This window comes from Acanthopagrus latus, chromosome 12, assembly GCF_904848185.1.
Source record: "Acanthopagrus latus isolate v.2019 chromosome 12, fAcaLat1.1, whole genome shotgun sequence".
Lineage (NCBI taxonomy): Eukaryota > Metazoa > Chordata > Actinopteri > Spariformes > Sparidae > Acanthopagrus > Acanthopagrus latus.
Genome location: NC_051050.1, coordinates 20,145,804 through 20,164,127, shown reverse-complemented (window position 1 = coordinate 20,164,127; position 18,324 = coordinate 20,145,804). Strand labels below are relative to the sequence as shown.

At 42.8% G+C, this 18,324-nt stretch overlaps 2 protein-coding genes across 7 annotated transcripts in view; both read left to right on the top strand.

The window, feature by feature from the left end:
* nedd4l (NEDD4 like E3 ubiquitin protein ligase) overlaps nucleotides 1–18,324 on the top strand; it is a 47,776-nt gene that overhangs the window by 11,943 nt on the left and 17,509 nt on the right. For 2 of the 6 annotated variants that reach the window (XM_037117935.1, XM_037117933.1), the window contains exons 6-14: nucleotides 9,360–9,395; nucleotides 10,083–10,133; nucleotides 12,373–12,434; nucleotides 12,808–12,910; nucleotides 13,801–13,955; nucleotides 14,142–14,277; nucleotides 14,399–14,584; nucleotides 14,759–14,836; nucleotides 17,602–17,661. In XM_037117935.1, the coding sequence (XP_036973830.1) occupies nucleotides 9,360–9,395; nucleotides 10,083–10,133; nucleotides 12,373–12,434; nucleotides 12,808–12,910; nucleotides 13,801–13,955; nucleotides 14,142–14,277; nucleotides 14,399–14,584; nucleotides 14,759–14,836; nucleotides 17,602–17,661 (867 nt within the window). The remainder of the gene's footprint in view (nucleotides 1–9,359; nucleotides 9,396–10,082; nucleotides 10,134–12,372; nucleotides 12,435–12,807; nucleotides 12,911–13,800; nucleotides 13,956–14,141; nucleotides 14,278–14,398; nucleotides 14,585–14,758; nucleotides 14,837–17,601; nucleotides 17,662–18,324) is intronic. The other 4 variants (XM_037117938.1, XM_037117936.1, XM_037117934.1 and 1 more) reach the window with 3 other exon arrangements.
* On the top strand, nucleotides 29–9,353 carry LOC119030395. Its single transcript, XM_037117943.1, has one exon. The coding sequence runs from the start codon at nucleotides 3,803–3,805 to the stop codon at nucleotides 4,928–4,930; it is 1,128 nt and encodes a 375-aa protein (XP_036973838.1). The 5' UTR covers nucleotides 29–3,802; the 3' UTR covers nucleotides 4,931–9,353.

The following is an 18,324-nucleotide window of genomic DNA, read 5'->3' as shown; positions in this document are numbered from 1 at the left end:
AAGATTCACATTTTGCAACCTCTTACCGTTCCCTCGCTCTGCTGCTTGTATCACATGTTATTTTTAATTTCAATTTGTTGTGTCTTTCAGCAGCTGATTTATTTATTTCCACCCACTGAGATTGTCATACCTCCTTCAGTTTGGAGTCAATTTGTTTGTACTTGTTGCAAATTGATTGTAGGCTTTCTAGTTGCACTGACTTTTATGTTCAAGTCTCAATTATCTAGATGAAATCAATGGGATGATGATAAAACAGTTATTGCTGCTCACTTTTCCAAGACATTTTCCCAGAATAGCACTGCTTCTTTTTGTCCAATTTGCAACCTGGAATGTATTGTGTTGACTTTATCTGAACCCCCCCATGTCTTCACAATCTTCTTGTGAACTCTCTTGACATATTGCTAGATTTGATAACGCAGTGTTTCACACTGTGTCAAAAGAAGTGCATTGTGGTCCATGTGGAAAAGACCTGAGCAGACGCTGTAGTGTACAGCCTGTTTATCTGCTAGTTTAATTGCTCTGCTTTGAGGCTGTACTCCATTAAGAAATACTACATTCCTCTTATGTCAAATTTCTCAGATTTCCCCCGCAGACGAGCACACTAGCTCCCTCAACTTGTGAAGTTGAGCCTGTTGTAGGCCCTCAGTTGCCATGACAACTAGATTAAATGTCTGCATGATGTCAAGAGTTGCAGCAATTAAAAACAGCAGCTCTTAATAGCCTTAATGATCAATTCACTTATTCACAGTTGTGTATAACCTTGGCGAACTACCTCCAGAAGAGACAGAGGCGACTGAAGTGGTTGTTGACTTGATGAAGACAATGTTCTGTGGAAGGAGTGCAAGCCTTCCTTGAAAAGGGTTTAGGAATGCAATGATGTTTGTTTCTGTTGACTTCTCAGTAACTCTTGGATCTGTGTCTTTGAGTTTGGAAATGGAGGATGCAGCCCATCATGGTATTGATGTTCTTGGCCTGATAAGGCACATTCTGTCTGAGGCTCACAGATTCAGGGCTACTGCTTTTGTACACTGAGGACTGACGTAGGAGGCTGGAAGATTTTAGCTTGTGTAGTGTTTTTTTTTTTGGAAACTCCACGTTCTCTTGTTTTCCTGATAACATAATCTGTGCAGAAAGTCACTCATGCAGTCAGTTAAAGCTGCATGTTTCATGTACTGTTAAACTCAGTGCATACGTTGGTGTGTGTTTTGTGTGACTGTCCTGCACGCCTGTACAGAGGAGATTCACTGGCAGTCAGCCTACTAACAAAAGGGCAGCTCTAATTTTTACCCCAGTAGAGTGGGAGATCTCTGTTTGCGGTATAGAAGCGGATGACACAAGAAAGCACGGCAGAGGCAGCCTCAAGCCTGGTCATCTCCTTATAAGTCTGAAGAGGTGCTTTTCTGTCTATCTCTAGGTGCATGCCAAGGCAGCTCCTCCACCACTGGCCAGCATTTCTTTGAAGAGGCTGCTTGTGCTCTTGCATCCATTAATTTTATGGTTTATTTGTCAGAAGAGATGAAAAGTTAGACTAAACTCCTTGCTGTAGCACACATGAGAGATTGTGGTTCACTTCTGTGTACTAAATGTTGACTCACACAAAATATAGAAGAACTACATATGAGACTGACGGTTGACGTGAAACGTAAATACAGAATAAACCCACAGTACAGTGTACTGTGCTTTGTTTGAAGCAGGCATGTTATGTCATTTGGTAAGCTGGGCTAGCTGCCATTGGACCACACATTGGCATTTTGTTTCTTTTATACAGAACACTCTCCATAACATTTCACACACACATTTATTGACTGTGCCTAACACTGTAGGCAGTGTGTCAGCACCAAGTGAAACAGGCTGCCAAGCCACGAATTGTCTTTGCTCTACAGTCTTTTCCTTTTGTCTGCCTCCAGTCAATATCGCCTGTCTCCTTGATCCCCTCTTGTCCACAATGGAGAATTCTCCTCTTTTTTGTTTTTCCCTCTCCCACTGTGGTGCACCACCAGTGGTTTTGGCCCTCAACTTGTTTGCAGCTTGCCTTTTTAAAGCAGATAAGGTGACACACTGACGGCTAAACCATGGGTCGAACCAGTCAGAAGCTGGAGCAGATTTTTGGATGATACAGTTGTGAAAGGCCAGATTAGCATCAGACTTTGTCAGTTCTGTGCATGGGGGCAGACAGCTCGCCCGCTAACTCTGGCCTCCGGCAAAGTAGCCTGAAACCTCCATTTTCTCATGCTGATCCACTGGTGAATCATTGCTGCCTAGCAGCATAAAGAACGCTCTCATGAATGTACAGTATGTTGTGAAACTGTCTTTTTACCCTGTGCTGTAGCCAAGTAGTATATTACAACCATCAGTATTTGTGTGCCTAATTTCAGCATTGCAGGCGAGGATCACAGCTGAGACGTATCTTGGGCGGTTTTTGGATACAAACAGAGTGGCCTATAAAACCACCAGACAGACAAGTGTTTGGCTGTGTATGGAGACAGCGTAGTGTATTCTGTTTGGAGAATACTTGGATATCTCTCTCCAGAGAGGATTGTGCAGTTTGCCTTATCAAAGCTGCAATCTGTCAGATATCCTGTCTTCACTCTGACTGCTGCCTCTTTTTTCTGGTCCATTTTTAGCAACAACTTCGTTACGCTTTTTCTCTTAATGTTTCTAAGCTACAAGAAGTAACGGCTTTATCTGTCGTCTAAATCGTTAGGTTCCATTTTCACTTGGTGACCAGTTTAGCTTTGTAAAAATAATATTGATGTCATATTCGGTGTTCTATACAGGAGATTTATGATCAGTTTCTCTAATAATTATTTCTTCGCCCCCTACCTTTCTTTTCCAGGGTAATCAGTAACTACAGAAAGGCAAGTCATGACTTTCGAGGAAGCGAGAGTGTAGAGGTCACATTTCATTGTGATGTTTTAAGATAAGAGATGATGGTGGTTTGAGGAAGACATTTAATGCTCCAACTAGAAACTGAGCTATGCCTAGATAATGAAATAGCAGTTTAAGATAAAGGAATGAAGCAGTCAATGATGTGTAAATGAAGAAATAACTTGTGGTTAAAAAATAACAAACTGTGTATTCATAGGAGTGAGCACGTTGATAAGAGGTGTAGAGACAGGGAAATGGGCAGGGGTTTGAGAGAGATCATGTGAATGGAGGAAAGGGATGGATGGTGATAAGGTGGATGTGTTTTGGGGGACACGTTGGCACTTGAGGGCAGCATGGGGTAGTAACAGGAGGTGTTGAGGCCATTGGTAGTCACATGACTGACAGGCAACCCACTGTCACCTCGGAAACCAGGAGCGCCGGCCACTCTTATCCAATCATGTCAGGAATGCTGGCCGTCACTCGGCTCAGGGGCTATTTCTGCTGTCTGTCGCTAGTGCTTGGTTGTGCTAAGAGTCTGGCATACAGGGATCCTTCTTTTTTTTTTTCTTTCCCCCTCACCCTTCCTCTCTTTAGCCTCCACTGGTATTCCTGTGAGTGCGTAGTGTAAAGTTGTCAGCTCTTGCGCAGTGGCAGTCTAGTTTTGGTGGTGTAATTTCTTTCCTCAGTTTACTGTTGGAAGGAAAGTTGTGGAAGAGACTAGGAGTTGGTGGGAGGAGGGTTGGGGGGTGAGAGAGAGAGAGAGAGAGAGAGAGAGGGAGTGGAAGAAAAAAAAAAGAGGGGATCAGTCATCTAGCCAGCCAAAGGAGAGAAGTGGGCGACACTAAGAGACAGAGACTGGAGCCAGAGGAGAGAACCAAACAGCCAGTCAGAGCAAAAGTGAGGGGGAACAGAAGCTGTGGGACGAGAGGTGAAAATGGCACAACGTCTGCGTTTGTACTTTGGCTCAGGCCGCAGTAACACAGCCCCGGAGATCCTGGAAGGAGACTCCGAGGAGCAGCAGGGAGACATGGATGTGGTCACACCGCTCCGCATGCAGCCTTCTCCTGTATCGAGGCCTTCCCAGGAGCCAGTCCCACCGAGAGCTTTTGGTTCGCGGTCGGAGCCTTCGCTAAAACGCAGCTCCTCCATGTTCATACCTCAGCTCGCCACCTACGCTGAGCCGCGGCCCACGAAGAGCTCCTCCATGCACATCTCCCTCCAGCGCTCCAGTGGATCAAGTAATGGCGATGCCCGTGGTCATGCCGATAATGTCCCACCACCCTGTTATACTCCTCCAGGACCTGCACCTGCATATACCGAACAGATCGGAGAAGATGTTCCGAGACATCCGCCTCCTCCATACGACAGTCCGGAGTCTTTAAATTCACAAACTTTGATGACAGAGCCGGACCTTCCCAAACGCAGGGTCTTTAGCATTGGTTCCAATGGCCATACTGTGTATAGCAGAGGCCATCCTGGTATCACTGTTGGAGGTATTTGTATCCAGAGGAACTCTCCTGATGGTTCTGACATCCAGCATTTCAGAATCCTCCCGTATGGTGGTACCGGCTGGTCTGTCCAGCAGCCGAGCTTGGACCAGTGCTCTGTTGTTAATGGTGGAACACAGAGACTTGTGTTTCAACTCCAGCAAAATCAGAACCAGGATCAGAGCCAGGGCAGGCAACAAGCTGCTGCATCCCAGGAAGAATGCACAGATGCTGGATTTGCCAGAATGGTGCGTTACCCCAGAATTCGATTGGAGAGAAGCTCGTCTCATCAGAGGCTGCTGGTGGAGAATCAACACCAGAAAACTGGTACTGATAGCCAAGCTATAGAGGAGAACCAAACAGACATGGAGGCAAGAAACAGATCTAATGGCTGTACTTTCAAAATCAGTGGGGAGACTTCAAGGAGGCAGCCTCATTTCAAGATATATTTCACTCCAGGCGGAGGTGGAGATCAGGATGTGAGTCTTGGCAGTGATGGAAGGAATAATCCCAAGGTAAATAATTGGAAAACTTTAGCAGGACTGTTGGGTGGTTTGGTGAAAAAGATTTTGTAAATGTGCGCCGGTTTTGTTTTTGATGATAGATACATTCATTTGAGAATGAATAGTAAACGTTCACAACAAATAGTGGATGGGTCATCTCGCTCATATGACATTTAGTTGAACACATGATAGCGTGTAGTGAAGCCAGAGGAAGGGGGGCATCTTGGAGGAACATGGACATAACAACTGAAAATCGGGGTAAAAAAGTCAAGTCTGCCGATCTAAATGATGCAGACTTTGTGGATTTTTTTAAGTATTTCACATAAAATGTGCATAGTTCCTCATATTTTACTTATTTCAGTTGCTGAATCCACCCCAGACGAACAGAGATCCGTATGGTGCAGGAAGAGGGTGGTGACATTCTGGGAAGTGAAAAGCACAGACATGGTTGCTGAACTAAATCACACACGCTGGCTTTCTTTCACTTCACGACCACAGGCATTTGAATTTTTTACACACATCGGCCAATCATGAAAGGAAAACAGGAACAGGGATGGATGATTTCTTTCCCAATGCACTTGTCGCCTTCTGTTTCATAGAAATGTGACACTTAAGTTTGGTAATACCCTTAACTGCAGTCAGTGCTCTTTAAGAGTTTGCTGTTTCTATCTTTAGTCTGTTTCGAGCACGGTTGTTGATTTTGAGTGCGGGCAGGCGGCGTGTCTTCTTTGGCTCGAGGCTGGTATGGATCCATAACCTCGCAGCTGCTGCATGAGTGATTAAGACTTAGGACATCGTTACGGCCCAAACGATGATCAGGAAGTTTAACAAGCTATCAGTATCCTGAAGCCTTGAGTCTTTTGACGTTGCTGTCCGAACTACATGAATGTATAACTCAAGCTATAAAAAACCTTATTGTAGATATTTAAATTATGGGTCTGTCGTTGATTATATAAGGATTGCTCCCAGTAGTTTCCACATGAAGGGTCTTCTGCCAGGAGTCAGCAGGGACTGCTTAAAACGGATGCTTAAATATTCCTACTTTTGCCTCCTACTTTTACAATGTATACAACCATGACATAATGAAGCACTGTTATGATGTTTTGTCACATGTTGTAAGTATACCAGCCTTTACAAGTAAATGTTACTTTTCACATTGATTTTTGAAGGGTTCAGCCAAGTCTTACTTTCTGCTTTCCCACTCTGTTTAATCATTTCATGAGTCATGGCCACTGTACTATACTGATGAATGATAATGGATCAAATTGTACTCTATGGTGTACTTGACTTCTAGTGCTGCTATGAAGCAGCTTATTATGAGTCGTTCTCCGTATTGTTGCCTGGTGCATGGGGACACACATGGAAGCACGTACACAGTCCTGCCAATTATTCCACATTATTCCACTGATCGATAGGTGATAGTGAGGTGCCAAGATAACACAACATTGCAGCAAATTAATATGGATGTTAAGTATGGTGTGGCTCAGGCAGCATTTTTCTGTCCAAACCAGAGTGAGTTAGAGAAGGTTGAAAGCGAGTCCTCTCAAACTTTTTTTTACATTCAAACCCAACCTGAGCCCGGCATTGTAAGCGAGTCTGTGAGTTTGTGTCACCCTATCTTGCAGTTGTTGCCATGGTTGCAACTTGCCTGGTTACCTTGATAACAGTCAATTACAGTGTTGACCGTGAAAGGGCAATGTTCTGTGCACAGCACATGCACATTTAATGAAAAAGATATGCATATAGATGTCATTTACATCTATATGCACCAATGAATTGGTGAATTCAGGATTATTGCTTAACCTTGAACCCGAGTGTTATGAATACAAGATGGTGTGTGATCTGGTGATTTATTTCTGGTTTTGGATCTACAACCGCAACATATTTTTAGTCAGCGTTTTGACAGCACTTAGGCCTCACTTGAATGCATTTTTCACACCTTCTCCTTTCCTTTTTTTAAAGACGCATGGTGTTGTGTTACCCCAGGGCTTCCTGTTTCTCATGCAACAAGGAAATCCTCATTTAGACCATAATGACAGGTCTTCCCCAAGTGCTCGTCTGGAGTCGGAGTGTCCCTTTTTAAAGCCCTGCATGATGGGATACTACGAGTGTGTGTGTGCCAGCTAGACAGATCTGCAGACAGCTATGCCACCGTGCCATGGCCTTGTTACAGCCCTGCCTGGACGCTCACCCCCAGTTGCCATTCACAAAGAGCCCTTTCAGGCCACTGGGTTTGCTATATTTACCTGAGACGGGATTGTGGATGGATGTTTATTTTGGTCCAGTAGCATGTGAGAGGAATTGATATTGCTATTGTTGTAAAGGGCTTTTCTCTGTCAACTCTGATCTCTCAGAGGTGCACGGCAGTGTAATTCAGTTGTGTCAGCACAGAGACTGTTGAGTAGGTGAGACAACCTTTTCACACTTCACCGCCAGTCTGGACATGTTCCAAGTTGCTCTATATCATAAACTCTAAGTCTGCAAGCACCTCTTCATGCATAGCAGATAAGTGCAACCACCATTAACAGTGCCCATTGTTGTTATTCCCTCTTGTGGCATCTAGACATGTTGATAGATTCGGTTTTATTTGTTCGTACATTATGGAATTTCATTAGTGGTGCTTAATCTTTGAAGAGCAACATTTTAAAGAGCCAGCAGGTGTGGACCTTTGGTATGAGCACCACAAATGGAATTGGATTCCCCTCCATTGATTTAGTAGTGGCAGAAATCACAGAACCAAATCTATAAGACCAAAAATCTAAGCATACAGCAAGATGTATGTGTACGTGTTTTGGGATTTATTTATTTTTTTATTATTATTATTATTATTCCGTATTATGACGGTGACAACCAGTGCGAAGGTGCATTAGCACTGCCTACTATGACAAAGCAAGAACAGAAAGTTTGTTGCATCTAAACAGAAGGATACTAACTTGTTTATTCAAGGGCAGAAGTTTTTGTGTGGGATGAGATGCTATCTTATTTTGAAGATAGCTTCACAGGCCTTCATCTGCCTCATGCCTCTTTAACTGATCGTCCCTCCTCCTCCTCTGGGTCATCCGCGGCGCCCTCCCTTCCTCTCTGAGTGTAACCTGGCCCTGGGAGGCAGCTGCAGGCTCAACTGTGACCCTTTGATGACTCTGCAATTATATCCCTCTGCATACTCATACCCACAGCTTAAAATGCTTGTTATTGTTAAGGACAGAAAAAACAGCCGTTTGTCCCATGATACACACCGCCACAGACTATCTCATGATCTACAAGCTACAGAGCCACCATTCGTTATAGGTTCATTTGGAATGGTAGCAAAGGTGCTCGTTGCAACATTGATTGTAATTCTAAACTTTATTTACTCAGAACAAGGTTAAACAAAGTGTTTCACAAATTCACATGGTTGCTGACAGACCAACACATGTGAAAGAGTGTAATATGATACTGTCACACTCACGGTGCAGTCCAGGTTGCTTTTGTTGCTCTCGTCCAGTTCAGATAAAGCTCATGATCCACTGTTTTGAATTACCCTGGAGTTGTGCAAAGCAGTAAATGAATCGTCGAGTTGGTCCGGGAAGTGCAAGCAGATACTGTTGTAATTTACACATTAGTGGTTCTGGCTTTTCCAGGAAGAAATTGTTTGAATAAAGTGTGTGTGAGTGTAGAGTGTAGCGTGTGTGTAAGACAGAGAGTACACATGGATTCACCAGTGTTTGTTTTCATGCCTGTACAATAATAACCTACTTTTAATGTCACACTTTTGTAACCTTTCACCATTGAATTCCAGGTCTGTTGACTGGTGAGAGCCAAGTGCACTCACTTTCCAACACTTTTGCTTTTATTTTTTTTTCATTTTGATGCTCAGAATAAACCAGAGTGTCTTCCGTATGCCATAAACTTGTATGAAAACACGGGACTTGGCCAGCATAGTTTTAAGAAAGATCCAAAAGTGCAGGTTTTGTCTTGTTTTTACTACATTACTTAAATATTGACTTTGCAAAACCAGACTTGAACATATTTGAGGAAGTTCTGAGGACTGAAGAAGTGGTTTTGAATTTTCTTTCATGTGCACATTTTTTCAAAGTTCATTTTTGCTGACTCACTTTAAACAAGGCACCACAAATATTCTTAAATTTCATTGTCAGATCAAGCTGATATGAAGAGTTTGCCACATTTTAAGTTCAGCTGAAAACTGTTTTCATAACTCCATATTGAATTTTTATGACTGCCCCTCTTGTGTGCAGTGCTGAAGCAACTTTTACAGATGACATTGAAAATATCTTCTTTTGTACATGAAAGTTGGAGGAATCCATGAGCAGTCCTCAAAATAAACATTGAGACTGCCAGGTTGCTCTTTTATAAACAACAGTGGGTTAGGATTTTTTGTATTGTACACTTCATGACAACCCGTGAAGTCTCCCACAACCTACAGGTGGATCAATACTCAAACTGAGAAACCAACATTTTCAGATAATGCCTGTTGTCTAAATCAGTTGTGTCCCACACACAGGCTTCTTCCAAGAATGGCCTTTTCCATCTCACACAGGTAATCACTGCTGGGCGCCGCTGCTGTGCAGCCCAGTCATCCGTCCACTCCCTCTTTTCCTCCCAGTCTGCATTAATTACGACAAAAGGACGGATAAATCTACAGGCCTCTTAAATCTGAAACGCAAACCTTCCCTGGTTCTCCCCTGTCATCACATCTATCCTTCTCTCCCTCTGTTTGGCTGACTTTGCTTCAAATCTGGTGGCAGTGGATGTTATTTTCCTTGCTGGGTTCATGGGTTCTTCTCCTATTAAATGACACCAAAGGCCTGTCCAGAAATAAAACCCTAGACTGAGCCTCTCTGCATGGACACTTGTGGAAATCTTTACTGATTGGCAGAAAAGATGAGCCACAACGGACGTGGAAGAAATTACTCGAACATAATTGCCCTTCACAGTTTTGCAACCATCTGAGATTTTCAGATCACAGGTGTCCATCAAAATAGACTAGAGGTTATTTCTGGATGCGGCCGTCAATTAAATGAAAATCTTTGTCTCTTTCACTCTGTCTGTGACAACAAACACAAAATGCTGCTGTACCCTCCGGTACATTAAGTAATTCATTACAACATTGTCGTTTTGCCCCCTCTCTTCCCCCGCTGGAAATGTGGGTATTCCCCAGACACACAGAAAGCTGCTACTTCTAAAATTAAGCTACTGAAGGTGACCTTATTGTTTTCTCTCCTAGACCAGAGATGATTTCCTGGGACAAGTTGATGTTCCTCTCAGCCATTTGCCGGTGAGTTATTTGTGTGTGTGTGTGTGTGTGTGTGGTTGGTTGTGGCTAGACTGACTGTTTTGAATGCTCAGCTGTTTCTTATCTTCAGTTTTTCACTCTGCCTGATCAACCTCTGTGAAGGTCGGGCAAAGAGTGCGTTTGTGGGCGCCTGTCTTGAGTGTGAGAAAGTGCTATCCACACAAACAGCGTGTTGTTGTGATCAAACAGCACACTCCTTGTTAGTGGAAAAGCGGGCTGTCTAGAATGTAAACAGAGCGTCCTGAGGGCGGGCTGCCCCCTGAATCAATGGAAAAAGCTACACTTGTCAGATTCACACATTCACATGTACTCGCTTGAAAACTGTGAACTGATGGGAGATAAAATCCTTTGAAAACAAAAACATGCAGAACCAGTGTGTGCTCCTCGGCAGTTTTTACAGTTATGGTTTGATGTAGGCAAACAGGATCTGAAACTCAAACAAATAGACTTTGAGATCATTCTGAAGCAGCACCTCGGCGGCTCGGTACAGAGCTGTGCTGTAACACTGGTTGTGTCTCTCTAAAGTTCTCTCCAAGCTGTAAACCTTTTAAAACACATCAGTAAAAGGTGTTGGGGTTAATTATTAATGTCTTATTTGGCTCCCATAGGTCCAGGAAATTGGCAGCAGATAAAAGCTGAGTCATGTTGAGAGATGAAGCCAGGGGGACGGGATGGAGAATATTTGGTCCTGATGCAGCTTATGCTGAAAAATATTTAGCTGAGCCTGAATAAGCTACTGCAGTGCTTGTATAGCAGAGCTGCAATGATTAGTTGATTGAATCAGTCGATTGGTTTTCGTTTTCAAACACATCAAACATTAGTTCCAGCATCCAAAATGTGAGCATTTGCCGCTTTTTGTTGTTATTTATGATGATAAATGAAAAGTATATGGTTTAGACAAAAGCAGCAATTTGAAATGATTAATCCAAAATGAAATTAGTAGTTCATTGCAGCCTCATTATGGAAATGATGTGATCTGCGACTCATGTTTTATGCATGACTAAAAGTTTTTTTAAGAATTACAGTCTCATTCATAGTTACTGGACAGTACCTTAGTCATCACCTTTCTTTCTATGCTAGCTTCTTCTAGACCTCCTCTTTTAAGTTTCTGACTCATCTGAATGAACCTAGTAGCCACATTTTCCTTGTGGAAGCTTGATACTTTCTCCAAACACAGATTTCATTCACTGCAGAGTGCACAAGGTCTTGCTCATGAACCAAGCCTTTTTTTGCATGAGTCACACTTAAGATGGGGGTACATGCTACTCCAGGCTTTTTAGAGCAGTGTTTTCAAATGTACAAATCCTGACGTCAACTATAAATATCTATGATGTCAAAGGTTAAGTCCAGCCAAAAAAAGAAAAATTCAGCCATTGTCTGCTCACCGTCATGCTGAAGTTTCCTGTTCCACAAAAGATTTCTCGAACTTCACAGCAAAAGAGAGTTGCAGCATTCTTCTAAACAACTGAAGTAGATTGGGACTTGTTGTGGCAAACCACAACATGGCTCCAGAAGCCCTGAGGACCCAAACTGATTTAAGGCAGTATTTTAACTGTAGCTGCTAAGCTAAAAGCATCTGTGCCGACCTGAAGTGGGTGCATGAGCTCGGCCATGTTGAGGTGTGTAAATAACATTTTTTCATAACAATATGGGAACTCACGGCACCTGGAGACTTGGAGTGAGATAGATGAGGAAACCATTTTGTGTTTTAGTTGTCCCCATTTACTTTAGTCGCGTAGGAGAAAGGCCACAACACTTTGCTGTGAAGCTCCAGAAATCCTTTGTAGACTATTAAACTCCCGCTGTCTTTCCATCTGCATGAGGCTGAGTAGATAAAGACAGAATGTTCATTCAGTTTGGTCCCCGAAGCTTCATCTCAAATTATTATTATTATCATTTATGCAAAACTTGCAATCAAGCTTGTACCCTGATATGGAAACTGACAGTCTGATTTAGTAGTACACTACGGAGCAGTATGTGGTGAGCAGCCAGTCTGGACTGGTTTGACCCAGTCAGACAGTAGTAGTGGGAGATTGCTGTGAATTACAAAAGACAATTTCGCTGTTCAATATGTAACAGGAGACGCTCACTGTTGCATAATATCCTGGGATGGCTGTGCAGAGGGTTCTAGCCGTGTTATAAACTCATACTCTGCAACATGTGTATTTGTCTGTGTGTGCGATTGATTACTGTCAACAAATACCTCCCTTTTAATTTGCAGACAGAGGACCCGGCCATGGAGCGGCCCTACACATTTAAAGACTTCCTCCTGCGGCCCAGAAGGTCAGTTTCTACCAGGTGTGACAAGTAAACAGTGAAATCAGATAGCAGTAATTTAACCTCATAGGTTAAATTGTGTCTGGTTTTCCTCAATTAGCAAGTAGTTGGATATTGACAGATTATTCAACTCTGTGTATTTAATCATGGTTTGCAATGCTACGTTGACTGGTGTCATATCACCCCTGTTGAGCAATAAGTTAATGTGACGGTCAGTTGAACACTTAAGGTGAAAGACCATCTGGTGCTAATAGGCACTTTGGAAACTCCCATGCATTTCTCAGCATTAGCCTGCAAGAGGCCCTGAGGGTGCAGGACCACCTGGTTATGATGTGCTGTTTTCATGTGGGTCCTGTTTTTGCTGATGCATTCCTTGTAGTCACAAGTCCAGGGTGAAGGGTTATCTGCGCCTGAAGATGGCCTATCTGCCCAAACAAGGAGGACCAGAGGAGGAGGCTGGAGAGATGAGGGAGGAGGCCGAGGTAAGGTTTTAACTGTTGACTTAACATTACCAGAATCTCGTCTTATTCCTTACTTCCACATAAAGAAAACACAGTTCTAAGCATGAAGATGAAAGCAAGTTTCACAATGTGTACCAATAGAAAATGTGAGAATGGTTTTTGAGAGTAAGAGGAGAAGGGATGGCTCTTCTTTGTATTCTTTTCTCTAAGAATTCAGGCAGCATCTCTGCCAGAATCTGGTGAAAGTCTTTTCCAGGTCAGCGTATGGAAAAACCATTTACAATGCTGCCTGTTATTTGGAGAAATCGGAGCTTCTTCCCCTTTTACTTTATGTGTGTTCTCGCATATGCGTGTGTGTTCAAGTGTGGATTTCTTGTCAAGTGCAAGAGAGGTGCAATGAAAAAAAAAAAGTGAAAGGCTTCACAGATAAAGTGACATTTCACAGCCAGCGTATTAAAAGCTTCAATGCCACACTGCTAACTTCCCTCAAAGTGAAAATTCTCTCATTTTCACTCTCTGGGTTTGAAATGAACTGTATTACATCAGCTTTACTGCTGTTCTTTGTGGTTTCTTCTCTGCCAACATATCCTAAAAGAAAGAGTTCAAATGTGTTAATGATGGTATGGATATTAACGCCCATTAGCTCGGTCTCACATCCTGTGGTCGCAGACACAGTGAGCAGCTTGTCAGACAAAAACATTTTAAACCACAACACAGTCCCCAAAAGGTTTTCACCAGTCTCGAGTGAATCATCTTTGATGCATTTCCAAGCTTGAATCCCGTCCTAAATCGCAACGATTTGCTAATGTGCATGCGTGTCTGATGAGCTGTCATCTCGCTGGGATATCTGTGACGACAAGATCCCTCAGTTACTCATAAAACCTGATGACAAAAAAAACTTTCTCTTTCAGGGATGGGATGAGTCTGCAGACTCGGGCTCCCAGCGACCTCAGCAGCTGCTGCCCCCACTGCCCCCAGGCTGGGAAGAGAAGGTGGACAACCTGGGGCGCACGTACTATGTCAACCACAACAACCGCTCTACACAGTGGAAAAGGCCCTCAAACATGTATGTCTGATCTCTCTCCTTGTGTTTTTAGTATAATGTGTTATTATGTATTAAAATATATTTTTCCATGAAAAAAAAAGAGAGAAAATCTGTTTATGTGTGGGACTATTGTAGCTCACAGTGGTGACAAGAATCCAAGTCTTTTTCTGAAATAATCACACTTGTTTTGAACTCCCTCTTCTTCAGGGATGTAATTTCAGAGACTGAGAGTGACAATCAACAGCGGCAGATCCATCAGGAGGCACATCGTGTCTTCCGTTCGAGACGCCACATCAGTGAAGACCTAGAGAACGAACACCTGGAGCCCAGAGACCTGGACAATGTGAGAAAGAAGAATATACAAATACAAAAACCACAGAAAATACACATACCAACCCACATCTGTCTATAGAGATAAAACGTTACTATTGTTTCATGGCTGTGTCTCCTTGTTGCTCCCGTAGTCCTGGGAGCTCATCACAGAAGAGGATCCTAACGACAGTCAGTCTCTGCCCGGCCCCTCCTCCGTCTTGACACCACAACACCCGCCGCAGACACCCGTCACCCAGGAGTTTTCTGAAGACTTAAATCTGAGGCTGTCACTCACTCCTGATACCAACGGCGAAGTGCCAGGGCCTAGCTCTGCTCTGGTGAGAGTGCAATTTTAAAGTAGCAGTCAAAACCTGAACCTCTTCACATTCAGATGAGTCAGTGGTGTAAATAAAGCCAGACTAACTCATTTCCAGGTGGGACTTTTTGACCAAGCGCTCACAGTAAAGCTGTCTCTTCTTTCCCTTGCTTGTTTTTTTTTTTTTTTTTAACAGGGCCAGCTGTCAAACAGACTCCGATCCTCAAGTATGACGGATGGTGTCAGTGATCAGGCCCAGGCTCCTCCTCTAATGGTACATACATGTGAACCCTGACATTCCCCTCCATCTTGTTCTCTTTCTCCTTTGACTTCCTTCCTTACCTTGTTAGATCGCTTCTAGCGTAGGGAACAGCCCTTTGTTTGTAAAGCAAGCAGGCATTGTTGTCCCAATTACCTGCTCTCTGTTGGCATGCCTCAGTGCTGTGGGTGTAGCACACATCAAATCACCGCCTTTGCTCCTTCTTGCATTTAAAATTTCCACTTGTTCACACTAGGAAGGTGTTGCTTCCTCGTCACCTTTCCTTCCTGCTCTTTGATTTACTGTTGATTCCTCTTCTTCTCACCTCTTTAGGATTGCCATACCTCTTGCTCACCCTCCTCTTCCACTGCTTTTCTGTGCTCTTTGTGATTCACTCGCAACAGTATGGAGTTTGATGTACTGTAGAAATGTTGGCTGTGCAGCCGTGTGCCAGCAGAATGACCATTCCATTAGAAAGCATTGGCTAGTAAGATGTAGGACAGCACATAGCGTCAGATCAAACTTTCCCCCTTCCCCTCCTGAGTCATAGCATCAGTGGAGATTCAGCTCAACAGACTGTCACAAGATCTGAGTCAAATGTTTGTCACAGAGCTGAGTCACAGCAGCGATTGTGTCCAGCCAAGGAAAAGTACAGGTGCTGATGTCAGCCTTTCCCTTTAATGTCAGTCTCTAAGGACCAGACAACAGTAGGCTCATTAAGAAGCCATCAGAGGGAAACCGTCTGTTTGAGCAGTTTCCCGTCACAGCGAAGGTTAATTCATTCCTAATTATATTAAATGTGAGTGTAGGTGGATGTGTGCTATTTGTATCAATCACTGCAAATGAGATTGCTTCTCGGAAAAAGGTAGCCTCTACTTCTGATGAGACGAAAAGATAAGGCTGGAATTGTTCTGTATTTCTCTTACAGTCATCAAATCCCAAACAAAGACCGAAACCAACAATGTGTTACTTTGCCACTCTGTACTTTATGGCTTCCCTTTCCTCTCTGTGGAAAGCTGCACTAAAGCTCATTTGTTGCTACTGAGAATGATATTTAAAAAAAACTCATCTGGATATTGTAGGTTTTAGTCAATGTTACTCAATCTGGAGGATGTGACGTATTTCTTGGGGACTATGTTCAGCCTTGGGCTTGGTCTATATGGAATCAGCTGTTTATAAAGGAACATGTCAGCCAGTGCAACAGTTATGACTCCTTTAGGTATTTAGAATGTTGTAGATATTGCGTTATTCTGTTTAATCTTTATTTTATTTATGCTATTTTAGATATGTGAAATAATACTGTTTCGTACAACAATAGAGGCCCGTCAGTCAGTCTGTCTGTCAGGCTTTTCTACTCAGATAATACTTCATATTGTTTTCAGTTATATTTTGATTAATTGTTTTTTGTCTTGGGATTTGTTGACGATAAGAAAAGTATCATCTTTTACGAGTGGCTTTTAATAGGAGGTCGGTCAAAATGGCTAAATAGATCTGAGCATCTGTGTCCACGTGCAACCCTGATTGCAAAAACGTTGGGACGCTGTTTACAACAGATAATACAGTTGCTAATAGTTCTTGGCATATACACAAATTAAAACGGTACAAAGACAATATATTTAATGCGTAACTCTGTCAACTTAATTCATTTTCGTAAATATAAGGTCATTCTGAATTTGATGCCAGCAAAGGTTTCAAACACGTTGGGACAGGGTCACCAAAAGACTGGGAAAGTTGTGAAATGCACACCAGGTAAACAGGCTCATTGGTAATGGGTGATAGTATCATGATTGGCTGTGAAAGCGGCATTGTCATAAAGTGTCCCAGCTTTATATGGTTTTGACATCAGAAATTCCAATTCTGATTATTCTTTCCTGTAGTTGAAAGGCTGGTTGTTGTTTTTGGGTTGGTAGTGCAAATCAGGCTGCTAACTATCCTCCAGATTATGTCCTTTAGAAGAAGTAGAAAAATATCTAGTGTGTGCCTTTAAAAAGCATTGTCGGCTGAACCACTATTGTCATCTTGCTCGTGGCACATCGTTTGAATTGCTTGGGTACAATTTCTATTTTTGGTTTTCTCCTCACTTGATCATTTCCTTCTCGTCTGAGATTCAAACTCCTTTTGTGAACTTTCTCTGAACTTCAGCACAGTAATTCACATTCGCTGCTCTCACATTTTCAGGATGCAGAACTGTTTTCTCTGTCTGGTATTACTGTAGCTTTCACGTCACGGGTTGAGATTTAAGACGCTGCACTGGTTGAGGGATTAAATTTACAGTCAAGGGGAAAAAAAATCTGTGTCTTCCCTCCAACAGGGAAATGCGAGCTTGATAACTTCTGCGACTCAGACTGTCTTGATTTTTTTTTTTCGTTGTCTGTCTTAATATCACAGTTGATTTACTTTCCCTACCCACGATTCACTGACAGTGTTGACCCACATTTTGTGGGGAATCACATAAACCAATCACGGCTGCAGTTACTTTCCAAATTAAGTGTGCTCCTTCCTGCCACCAGTCAACCTCACAGCTTCAGTGGGTGTCCTCTCTCTTTTTTCTATTCTCACAATTACCACACTTTCCCACCGAGGCCCATAATCGCAAGAAATCTCCTCCCTTTCCATCACTCCTCACTCCCTTTGAGAGTTAATTCCCTCCTTTTGTGCATTCAGTTTTTCCTCCCTCAACCTGCACTGCTGCCCAATCACTCTCCCTTGCCCCTAACCTCCACTCTGTCATTGAAAACATTGTGAACTAAAGACCATCTTCCCCTGTTGTCTACCACCAGCAGAGTTCTCAGAGAAGAAGAACAAGAGCTCAAACAGTCTCAGGTGGTGAAGAGTCTATGGTAATATCACAGTTTATATACAGTTTAAACCCTATCAGTCACACACCTCGTGAATTCCCTGACATGTAGGATGGGCCACATGTTTCCCCTGACTAATTTTAATTAGATCCTACACTTGGGTTGAAAGCAACACAGCAACATGATTGTTCATTAAATTTAATTACATACTTTTCAGAAGTTTGTATAGCTTTGTTATCCAGGAAGGCAACATAGCAACATTTTCCTTCAGTATGACACATTCCCATGACACAAAATACATGGAAAAAAATACAGCAAACATTTTTTTTGACACACAGTGAAGAAGTTTGTGTAAAAGCAAATCTTTGAGCATCTCTGGTGTTGAAGAGTGCTATCTTTGTACAACCAGATCTAAAATGTATCCACAGTTGTGAAGTTGTGATTGTTGGGTTTACTAGTTCAGTAATCTTTGCTCCACAAATGGTTACAAAACGGTACAAATGATCCACTACATTCCCCATGTGCTGTTTATTTTAGTAGTGCTCTGTGTGTTATTGTGTGTTTTGTGTGAAGGTTCACATCACACGCAGCCACCTACTTTTCCATTTGAGTTAGAAATCTCCTAACATGTGTTGCTCTTAAACTGTTTCTGTTACGGTGCAGCTGAATTGGGGAAAATATCTCGAAGCTCTTGTGTTGTTCTTG